At 39.2% G+C, this 12,169-nt stretch overlaps 1 protein-coding gene across 1 annotated transcript in view; it reads left to right on the top strand.

The window, feature by feature from the left end:
* TLCD4 (TLC domain containing 4) overlaps positions 1 to 11,949 on the top strand; it is a 32,509-nt gene extending 20,560 nt beyond the window's left edge. The window contains exons 5-6 of the mRNA XM_077825169.1: positions 4,253 to 4,326; positions 11,634 to 11,949. Coding sequence (XP_077681295.1) covers positions 4,253 to 4,326; positions 11,634 to 11,949 — 390 coding nt within the window. The remainder of the gene's footprint in view (positions 1 to 4,252; positions 4,327 to 11,633) is intronic.
* Positions 11,950 to 12,169: the final 220 nt, after the last annotated feature.

Here is a 12,169-nt window from a genome sequence, read left to right as displayed (position 1 = left end):
TGGTTGTTCTGTGTGTGTATGTGGGGGGGGGGGTAATCTGATTTCCTTGCAATAGCATTGGAGCCATTCTTCTAATGTCTTCGGATCTTCTGTCCCAAAAGGATGGCCGCATTTTTTACCTGATCCAGACTTGCTGCATCTAGTCGACCTTGAAATTACAGAGCAGGTGCAACAAGTTATTTTGAAACCTAGGAATTAAGATACAAGAGGGGATGGATATATATAGATATGGCAATTCTTGATGGAGAATTGCCAGTATATGGCTTCTGAAGATCCTACTACTTTGAAGTCCTTACCCAATGTTCTGAATTTGGTGAAAGGAATGAAAAATTATGTTGATTTTTGCACTAGACATTTTAGGTCTGAGGGGTTATGAATAGAGTTTCAGTGGTCGTTGCTTTCTAGATGGTTTGGGGGCTGCTAGTTCCCAGGCACACTTCCCCAGTAGTGTGACTTTTTGGAATGGAAAGGTGCTCCAACTACACTCGCAAATGAGTAGCCTCTGTTCCCTGACACTACAAAGACAATAGAGGGAGAGACTGAACAAAAGAGGAACAAACAACTGGAAAGTGCAAAAGAAGGAACCAGAAAAGGGATTAAGTGCAGTCTCTATTTTGATTGTGATATGATTTGGAATCATTGGTTTAATGAGATGAAGAATTAAAATTCTTAATTTTGTTAAACTAGATATTTGATACAAATTATTTAGGTGACACATACAGCTGTAGGAAATTACTTAAAATAAATCACTCTGACCAAAAGTAGATGACAACTTTTAGCTGTAGCTTGCTGCACATAGGAAGAAGACAAAACAGCCAAAAGCAATTGCATGTTTTCCGCTTTCCTTGTATTTGCAATGCATTTCCACAAGTCCGTGATCTCTAAGTGTAGTGTATGTATATCCAGTGTTTTTTCTTTTTTTACTGTGTAAAAAAATCCAATTACGATAAAAGGGATTTAAAACTTGTCCCACTTTACTTTTTTCATATTTTAGCCCAACAGCACTTTCCATTGTTAATGGAACTCTGCCCTATTTTGGCAGACTTCTGAAATGAATCCTACTTTAATTTATGTTGGTGTCTCTTTAATATCTGACACTCACTCACTTTATGTTAATATTTACATCTTCAAAGCACTGTACCACCAACGATAAATTGTTAAGTATTTATTAAAGAGACACTGTCAACTTTTTGACAAAGCTAATTTTAAACGTTCCAGATTTCGGTACAGAATCCTTTAAATAAAATGTCCCTGAAAATATTTTTTTTTTAATGCAGTGTAGACACTGTTCTTCTTTCCTATTGATAAGGGTGCCTTCAGCAAGGGAAAAAATGACTTTATTGGGTGAACAGTGGTATTGACTAAACACACAGTGCTGTTTGAATACACAAACTAAATTGAAGGGAAATAGAAAAATTAACTGATTTCAGTTAATCTTATGTATTTTAACTATAGTGGGTAGGATTTTCTAAGTGCATAGATGACCATTCCCATTGGAAGTCTTATGGTGTTCCTAAATCACTTAGGAACATTTGAAAATCCCATAAGTAAAAATTTTTCAGACCAATGACTCCTCCCCCCCAAGCTGATGTTCCTTCCAAGTAAATATGGAGAGAGCAACTAGTATACAGTAATACAAATATATCAGCAAGCTTTCACTTGTTACCTTCTTCCTGTAAACATCAGGGGGAGGCTATATGTAAATAAAAGCTGAGGTTGTCTTTTTTTATATAAAATTAGTTTGACAAACTAATACACTTGACTCTTAATGCCCCACCCTGATGTACACAGTCCTAGCAGGAGGTGGGGAAGGAGAGGTGGATGCAAGAACACACCCATGGTGGGAATGGAGGTGGGGGAGAGACCACAGGCTTCCCATTGACAGGGGCATGGGCTAGCCAGTTGGTACTCATAGTGCCTCTTTCACCCCCACTTATTTAGACTCCCTCCCCCCACCCCAGGTTTTCAAAAGCCTCTTGTTCCAGCTAGTTGCCCTGCACTCACTCCTCTTAGTTGCAGCATCCTAAAAACAAAGCTGTTATGCTACAAGTCTAACTTAACTTAACATCAGGAAGAAACTTTTCCCCTTGGACTTAATTGGCAAAAGTGTGGGTTCCCCCCATTCCTCACAGCATCATGGAAGCACAGTTAGGTTATAAGAATTAAGTCTTCCTTTCCTAATATTAAATTTGTTAAATGTTTTAGCTTTTTGCAACTTGCAGCCAGTGTCCAGTACAGATAAGGCTACAAGATCAGTTCCCAGAGGTAAATGAGATCCTGGATTTCACTGGTGGCCCATTTACCTATGGGGAAAAAGGGGAGACAAGAAGTCTTGATGCACTGAAATCCTCTCTTGGTAACTTTTACACCTTCTATAGACATGGGGTGGGGGCTGTTAAAGAAGATTCAGAAACAAACTATCCTCAGTTATTGGTTTTATGGCAGGAATCTTGCAACCTTGTACTAGACCCCATTAAATGTCTGATATGCCATCCCCCATTCTCACATACAATGCTTTCCCCTGTGTTAAATAAAGTTGCTTACTGCCACTTGAAATCATTCAGTGTGCCTGTTAATTCATCTGCATGTCCAAATCTTTGGTTTGGATTTAGTCTCAGGATTCCTATTACCTGGATCAGAGAAGATGACTATTTCTAGCTGAAGATAATAGACGTATCAGTAGAATCATGGAACTCCTGAGACCAGATTAGAGAAATTCAGCGTTATCTCTTCCAGGGCCAGTCAAAGAATACCAAATATTTACTGTCTTCTTTTAGTTGCAATGACAGTAAAACAAGTCCCAGAGATTTGAGGTAAATAATAGGATCTCTGACATTGATCTTGGAATTTAAAAAAAAAAGTCATTGTCATCACTGAATCGAGGTTTAAATTCTGCCCTCAGATATATGCATAAAATTACCATTGACTTCAGTGGAAGTTGTGCACATATATCTTATGGCAGAATTTGATCCTTAAAATGTAAGAGCACGGGATGCACAATTTTTCAGTTTTTTATACATGCTGAGCACACTAATAAACTCCTATAGCAATACAGTGGTGGTCATTAAGAAGTCAATATTTGCCAGCCATTATTACCTCTTTCCAAGTATAGGGGAAAAACGGTGGCACCTGACCTACTGCTGTATGGCAAGTGTTGGTGAATGCTATCTTTTTAATGGGTTCCAGTGTAGAATTCAGCCTCTCAAACTGCTTCTCCCACAAACATTTAATTACCGCTCTTAGGAGTATGTGATGCTGCCAAAAAGTAATAGAGATGAACAATATATCTTTACTCTTCTGTAGACAGACAGAACCAGGGCAGATAAGTGGAAGATTTGGTTTATAAGTGGAAACCTCAATCCAAAGTTATTTTGGGTAATTTGGCAGTTTACAAAATGCTCAGTTTAATTGTGCAGCTGTGCTTTGGTGCCTTGCTGTTCTCTGACAATCTGCAGCTGGCAGAAAGATTCTAGCCACATGCCCTTCCTCCAACCTGTCCCCTTTGCTGGGGCCTCTAACAAGATTAGAGTAGAGCTTGCATAGTCTGTTCTACACCATCCACAGATTTCCCCTGAGCTGAGAGAATCCAGCTGGCTAGTTATGCAGGCTTTCCAGCTCTTTTGCAGTGATGGAGCAGTGCAGAAGAGTTGGAACAGAACCAAGGATCTGACCTTCAGGCTCTGTTTTGGCTAACTAACTTACTTAAACGAGTGCTCCTTTTCTCTGAGTTTAAAGTATGGTTCTGCTGGATTTATTTAAAACATGAGATTCAAAATGCTCTTGAATCATTTTAGATCATCACTGTAAAATAGATCCATTTTAATTTATCATAACTTACCACTATTTTTACGTTGATTAGGGAGTGCCATCATTTATTAGCCAACTTTTGGCATTTGTTTAATGTTCCACAAATAACTAAAGTATTTTGAATACTTGGTCAATGATTTGGAGTCACAAGACACATTGCATATTTCCCTGCTTTCTTAATTTATCATTTTTAAAAAAATCAAAGGGCAGCAGTATTAAATGTTAAACAGTTTACTTTAAAGTTTTTTTTATAAAGAGGATTATGAAATTTATTACATTTACTTGACACTTTCAGTTTTGGTAAAGTATTTGAGATCCTATACAATTTTACAAATGCTGGGAAACTTTAACAAAATGGAAATGGTCAATGTGTTCTTCAGATTTAAATTTCTGACTAGAGTTTACATCCCTGATTCTTCTTTTTAATATTTATCTTGCTATGTAGGATGGAGGAATGTTGGCATATTTTGGTAACTTCCGTCTACTTGCAGAGTTCTCTACTCCTTTTGTGAATCAGCGGTAGGTGGTTGTTAATTATTTTACTTTAACTTGTGTCTTGTCAGATAACTGAATTTAACTGTAAATAACAGAAATTTGATTCACTTTCTGTAGTCACACTTGAACATAGCCAGATTTATAAGCCGAAAAAAGCTTGCTTGCTATGAAAATTTCGGGTTATTGTACTTCTAGAACTGTTCCAGTGCATTCCAGAGAAGTTCCTCCTTATTGTAAATAGCATTCTGTATGCAACATGAAGTTGGCATAAATCTATTGAACAAAAGAGTATGCATAAGTGTATAAATTAGATAGGTATAAATAGGTTATTAGATAAAAAAGAACCTCACCTGCCCAGTCCTGTAATAGACTCATAACCTCTAGCTGACTTATTGAAGTCATCAAGTCATGATTTAAAGACTTCAGGTTACAGAGAATCCACCATTTACACTAGTTTAAACCTGCAAGTGACCCATGCCCTGTGCTGCAGAGGAAGGGGGCGGGGGGAACCACCCTCACAGTCTCTGGCAATCTGACCCCGGGCAAGACCCACCAGCCAAACACCTGGGAAAGAATTCTCTACAGTAACTCAGAGCCCTCCCCATCAGTGGCTATTGAAGATACTTGCTTCAAGCAGTCGCACATCAGCTACATGCCATTTTAGGTAGTCTCATACCATCCTTTCCATGAACTTAGCAAGTTCAGTCTTGAAGCCAGTTAGGTTTTTTGCCCCCATGGCTCCACTTGGAAGGCTGTTCCAGAACTTCATCCCTCTGATATTTAGAAACCTTCATCATTGTTCTAGATTACTTGCGGTCAATATTTTATAATACTGCTCTGGTTTCAGTCCCCTGTCCTGGGGTTGTGTAGTAATTTTTTGTTAGAAGAAGGTCACGGTGCAGTGAAGTTTGAGAACCCCTGCAGTAGAGTATAGTATACTACATAGTCTCTAGTAGCTCTATGAGAAGGTGCCATGTTGGGGTCTGTCTCAAACACTGGGTTGGCAAGCTCAGCTTTTCAGTTAGAGAGACAGGGTGAGATTATAATGATCCATAAAGGTTACTTTTTATTTGTTCAGAAACTGCAAGGTGGTGGTTCTTGCTTTAATCGATCAATATTACTTCGGTATTGAGGAGTCCGTAGGAAAAAGATCCAGTTGTGGCCTTATCAAGGTTATATAAAAAGGTATTCTTGCCTCCCTGGGATGAAATCCTACCCCCCCATTGCAGTCAATGGGTAAACTCCCATTAACTTCAATAGGGCCAGGATTTCACCCAGATTTTTTCAGTGGTATCTGTATCAATCCTTTCTTCTTTTTTTTTTTTAAAAGATTGTGATATGAAGCATCACAACATATCATATCATTAAAGATACACAATTTACTTTAAATGTTTATTTAAAAGTTCTTTGACTGAGGCCAAGTGTCCTCAAATACCCAGAATTATTATCTTAGCAGACAAACAGGAATCTCTGCAGAAGATGGTGATAGTCTATTACATTAAGGGATTTATTGTCCCATAAATTTATATATATAACTTTAATTAAATTTGAGAAGAACCAGACCTCTGAGACAGTAACTAAAGTAAATTGTTCATAAAGATTAGTTTATATTATGTCTTTTTGTTGTTTGTATTCTGCTATAGTATTAACAAAAATAACACCAAGCTGCAGTTATAATATACAATTGCATTTTAATCTCCAAATTCCATTGATTTATATAAAAACAACTCAATTATCATAGAATCATAAAATATCAGGGTTGGAAGGGACCTCTGGAGGTCATCTAGTCCAACCCCCTGCTCAAAGCAGGACCTAATCCCCAACTAAATAATCTCAGCCAGGGCTCTATCAAGCCTGACCTTAAACCCCTAAGGAAGGAGATTCTACCACCTCCCTCGGTAACCCATTCTAGTGCTTTACTACCCTCCTAGTGAAAATGTTCTTCCTAATATCCAACCGAAACCTCCCCCACTGCATCTTGAGACCATTACTCCTTGTTCTATCATCTGGTACCACTGAGAACAGTCTAGATCCGTCCTCTTTGGAACCCCCTTTCAGGTAGTTGAAAGCAGCTATCAAATCCCCCCCTCATTTTTTTTCCTCTTCTGCAGACTAAACAATCCCAGTTCCCTCAGCCTCTCCTCATAAATCATGTGCTCCAGCCCCCTAATCACTGGACTCTTCTTGTAGTGTGGGGCCCAAAACTGGATACAGTACTCCAGATGAGGCCTCACCAATGCTGAATAGAAGGGAATGATCATGTCCCTCAATCTGCTGGCAATGCTCCTACTTATACAGCCCAAAATGCCATTTGCCTTCTTGGCAACAAGGGCACACTGACTCATATCCAGCTTCTTGTCCACCGTAACCCATAGGTCCTTTTCTACAGAACTGCTGACTAGCCACTCGGTCCCTAGACGGTAGCAGTGCATGGGATTCTTCCTTCCTAAGTGCAGGACTGCACTTGTCCTTGTTGAACCTCATCAGATTTCTTTTGGCCCAATCCTCTAATTTGTCTAGGGCCCTCTGTATCCTATCCCTACCCTCCAGCATATCTACCACTTCTCCCCGTGAAGTGTGCTCTGCAAACTTGCTGAGGGTGTAATCCGCGCCATCCTCCAGATCATTAATCAAGATATTGAACAAAACCGGCCCCAGGACTGATCCTTGGAGCACTCTGCTTGATACTGACTGCCAACTAGACATGGAGCCATTGATCGCTACCCGTTGAGCCTGACAATCTAGACAACTTTCTATCCACCTTATAGTCCATTCATCCAGCCCATACTTCTCTAACTTGCTGGCAAGAATACTGTGGGAGACCGTATCAAAAGCTTTGCTAAAGTCAAGGAATAACACATCCACTGTTTTCCCCTCATCCACAGAGCCAGTTATCTCATCATAGAAGGCAATTAGGTTAGTCAGGCATGACTTGCTCTTGGTGAATCCATGCTGACTGCTCCTGATCACTTTAGTCTCCTCAAAGTGCTTCAAAATTGATTCCTTGAGGACCTGCTCCATGATTTTTCCAGGGACTGAGGTGAGGCTGACTGGCCTGTAGTTCCCCGGATCCTCCTCCTTTCCTTTTTTAAAGATGGGCACTACATTAGCCTGTTTCCAGTTATCTAGGACCTCCCCCAATTGCCATAAGTGTTCAAAGATAATGGCCAATGTCTCTGCAACCACATCTGCCAGCTTTTTTAGCACATGGGGCCAGATGCACTGCATCTAAGGGGACTTGTGCTCGTCCAGCTTTTCTAAATAGTTCTGAAGCACTTCTTTCTCCACAGAGGGCTAGTCACTTCCTCCTCATACTGTGCTGCACAGTGCAGTAGTCTGGGAACTGACCTTGTTCGTGAAGACAGAGGCAAAAAAAGCATTGAGTACATTAGCTTTTTCCACATCCTCTGTCACTAGGTTACCTCCCCCATTCAGTAAGGGTCCCACACTTTCCCTGACCACCACCTTGTTGCTAATATAACTGTAGAAACCCTTCTTGTTACTCTAACATCCATTGCTAACTGCAACTCCAGGTGTGATTTGGCCTTCCTGATTTCACTCCTTCATGCCTAAGCAATATTTTTTTATACTCCTCCCTGGTCATTTGTCCAATCTTCCACTTCCTGTAAGCTTCTTTTTTGTGTTCAAGATCAGCAAGGATTTCACTGTTAAGCCAAGCTGGTCGCCTGCCATATTTACTATTCTTTCTACACATCGGGATGGTTTGTTCCTGCAACCACAATAAGGATTCTTTAAAATACAGCCAGCTCTCCTGGATTCCTTTTCCCCTCATGTTATTCTCCCAGGGGATCCTGCCCATCAGTTCCCTGAGGGAGTCAGTCTGCTTTTCTGAAGTTCAGAGTCCATATTCTGCTGCTCTCCTTTCTTCCCTGTGTCAGGATCTGAACTCTACCATCTCGTGGTCACTGACTCCCAGGTTCCTATCCACTTTTGCTTCACCTACTAATTCTTCCCTGTTTGTGAGCAACAGGTCAAGAAGAACTCTGCCCCTAGTTGCTTCCTCCAGCACTTACACCAGGAAATTGTCCCCTACAATTTCCAAAAATTTCCTGGATTGTCTATCCACTACTGTATTGCTCTCCCAGCAGATACCGGGGTGATTGAAGTCCATGAGAACCAGGGCCTGTGATCTAGTAACTTCTGTTAATTGCCTAAAGAAAGCCTCATCCACCTCATCCCCCTGGTCTGGTGGTCTATAGCAGATTCCCACCATGACATCTCCCTTGTTGCTCACACTTCTCAACTTAATCCAGAGATTCTCAGGTTTTTCTGCAGTTTCATACTGCAGCTCTGAGTGGTCATACTGCTCTCTTAAGTACAATGCAACTACCCCACCTTTTCTGCCTTGCCTGTCCTTCCTGAACAGTTTGTATCTATCCATGACAGTACTCCAGTCATGTGAGTTATCCCACCAAGTCTCTGTTGTTCCAATCACATCATAATTCTTTGACTGTGCCAGGACTTATCACTCTCATGATTTGGCTTAAATTCTCACCAGACAGTATACAAAATACAGGTCAACTTAGTTCAATTTAGGATTCTTTGTAACATATGAAAAATCTCATCTCACCATTTTAAACTATTTGTACCTCACTATATATCCTTATTTTAATTTTAAAAGAACATAAGAAATTTGTTTTGTTTAGCTTGTCAAAGTGCCAGAGTTGAATGTAGGGATAATACAACCCTAAAGGAAAACTGTAACTAACAATCTTGTAGCCCAATTAATGGTAGCATGTAATGTTATGAAATAACATACTTGGCACGTGAAATATTTTCACCCTCTTATTTACAATAATTTCTTCTAAAAATTGTAGTCTAAAGACAAAATTTAGAACAATAAAACCATAGAAGAAAAAGCAGACCATTGTTCTGGATTTTAGTGTCAGTCTTGCCTCTCCTCTCCATCTTGCAATTAGAAAAATATTGGTATAATATACCTCTTGAATTTATATTTTGAGAAAGTAATTTTATGACTCAGATGAAACTGTTTCTGGCGAGCTGTAAATATGAATACTACTGAAAAGAGTTTGTTCAGTATTCCTAATGACTAATTTAATGCAAAAAAAGTATAGTACAGGACACTAAAGTCTTGCTCTTATAGAGCAGATTTCTGTTCTTTGAAAGATGTATGCTTTTTTTTTAACCCAGCTGACAGAACCTACACTATCTGGAATAGATGAGCTGTAGAATTGAACTGTCTGCCTAAAATTTAAAGGTTTAAACCACAGTCCAGCAGAGCACTACTCTGCTCACTTCACAAAAACCACTATCACAATTTCCTTTCTTGTTGGCATAAAGACAAAGATCTAAATGGACCTAGAGACTGAACCTCCCTCTTCCCTAGAGACTGTCACTCTTCTCAGCATTAAGCACATAAGTAGAATAGTGAGGGCAGTATGAACTGCCCTGACGCTGTCTGTGCTATATCTGTTCTATAGTTAGTCTCCAGCGCTGTCTAATAATCCAGCACTTTCACAAGCATTAAATTCACTTTTTAAAAAATTACAAAGGAATTGCACAATTGTCATAACAGTAAATAGAGGTTTTACTTTTTCTTAAATTATTACCTTGCATCTCCTTTCTGTTCTTCTACTGTTTTCTGATTTGGGCTTGTCCATATAAAAGGCAAGTTTAATTTTAGCATGGATTTAGTCAGTGATAGAATGACAATTTATGTTTTGCCTGACTTTGGTTGTGAGCAGTTGTGCTATTACCATTTTTCATTTATTGTTTAAAAAGCATTTATAAATTAATATGCTGGCACAGCACAGTACCTAATCAGCATCTTGATGCATATCTAAGAAAATTTTTGACTTTGGACATTATAGATCCCTAGTAATTATAATCAGTCATATCACAAGTATCTGTCAATATGGCTGTGACCCCTAGTAATAAATTTGTAACAGGCTATACGATTAGTTTTACAAAGTGGAAGTTCTAACTATCATTACATCTGTTGCTTAATGGTCAGTAGTTTTAGCTGGTTATGCCTTCACAGGTTCAGCAGTTAAGCTGTTTTCTATGGTTTGGTCCTCTCTGTCCTTTTTCTGACCTGTCACAGCTGTACAAATCTTCAATGCAGTGATTTTATTGTGTGAGTGAAGGGGAAAGAGAGGAACATACAATAATATAAATACTTTCTTAAGAACCCAACCTACAGGTTCTACTTGCCAGGCAATAGGCTATATGTAATAGTTACACCTCTCTATTAGGGCATCAAAATATAGAAAACCTATTCAAAATTACTCTGCCACACTGACATTTTTCATACAGCTAAGCATTAATATAATAATGGAATTCAGCTTGTAATGTTTAGAGCTGAGGTTTTGGCTTGGGACCAGACTGATCTCAAAGGATCTTACTAGGACAGTAGCAAGGCACCAATCACAAAAGCCCAAATCCAGCAAATGTGAAATAACAACAGATGGGGGTCCTACTCACAACACCAATCGCTGCTCTCCGGCTGACCAGCTCTGAAGGCATCGCAGCCACCAGCAGCAGCGCAGTAGTAAGGGTGGCAATACTGTGACACCCCCCCGCCCCTCCTAAAATAACCTTGAGACCCCTGCTCTAAAGCCCCCTTTTAGGTCAGGACCCCTACAGTTACGACATTGTGAAATTTCAGATTTAAATATCTGAAATAATGAAATTTTACAATTTTTAAAATCCCATGACTGTGAAATTGACCAAAATGGACCATGAATTTGGTAGGGGCCTTAATCTATAATTCTGAGGAAGTTTGGAGCTAAATTTCTCAGCTTAGTTTCACTTCTTAAAAAAAAAAAAAAGTGCAAATTAAAATGTTCAAAGAACAAAAAATAAATTTCACAGTAGTCATTTTAAAGTTAATTTACAAAACAAATTATCCATGCTCTACAGCAGTGGTTTTCAGCCTGTGGTCTGCAGACCCCTAGGGGTCCACAAATTGTTTAAGATTTCCAAAGCCTCTATTTGAACTTTGTTAGGGGTCCACAAACGAAAAAAGGTTGAAAACCACTCCTCTACGCTACAGTGATAGCAACTAACATGTATACTTATTACATATTAGTTTACAATTCAAATTAGGAGATTATTGTACATGCTGTTCCTTAAAATATTATGAAACTTTTTAAAGTAGTAATGGAGATTACACTATGCTTTGCACCAAGACAATTAACTGGCCTAAAGAGCTTTTAGATGAAGCCACAATACAAGGCAGCATTTTAGGATTGGGAGGGCTTGAGCATAAATTGAATAGTGACTGGTCATAAGAAGGGATTTGAAAAATCTGAAACTTGTTTGGTTTTGTGAACACTTCTCTCTTGCAGGTGGTTCTTTGAAGTGCTGGGGTACCCCAAGTCTTCAAAAGCCAACATCATCAATGGGGTGCTGATGACAGTCGTGTTCTTCATGGTGAGGATTGTAGTCATGCCTGTTTATTATGCCAACGTCATTTCTGTGTTTGGAACAGAGGCTTTCCACAGAGTAGGAGTTGCAGCCCAAAGCGCCTGGATTATCTCTAGTGTTGTCTTGGATGTGATGAACTTGATGTGGATGGTCAAAATTACAAAGGGATGCTACAAAGTTATTTGTCTCACTAGACAAGAAGAAGTCAAAATGTGTAAGAATGGAAAATCTGACTAGAAATCATATATGTAAAACTGAACTTCTCTATAAAGATCACTTGAGTTCATTGAAACAATGCACACTTTTGCCATAAAATGCTCCTTTAAGGAAGCAAGGTATTGCCTCTTTATTGATCTTAACCTTTCCCTTGCCACACTGCCTGCATGCCCAGAGTCACTTCATTTAAAGACAATCCCACTCTATAGAATGGGAAACAATAGCATATGATATACTGTAT

Source organism: Eretmochelys imbricata, chromosome 8, assembly GCF_965152235.1.
Source record: "Eretmochelys imbricata isolate rEreImb1 chromosome 8, rEreImb1.hap1, whole genome shotgun sequence".
NCBI classification, from domain to species: domain Eukaryota; kingdom Metazoa; phylum Chordata; order Testudines; family Cheloniidae; genus Eretmochelys; species Eretmochelys imbricata.
This window is presented reverse-complemented; position numbering and strand designations above follow the sequence as displayed.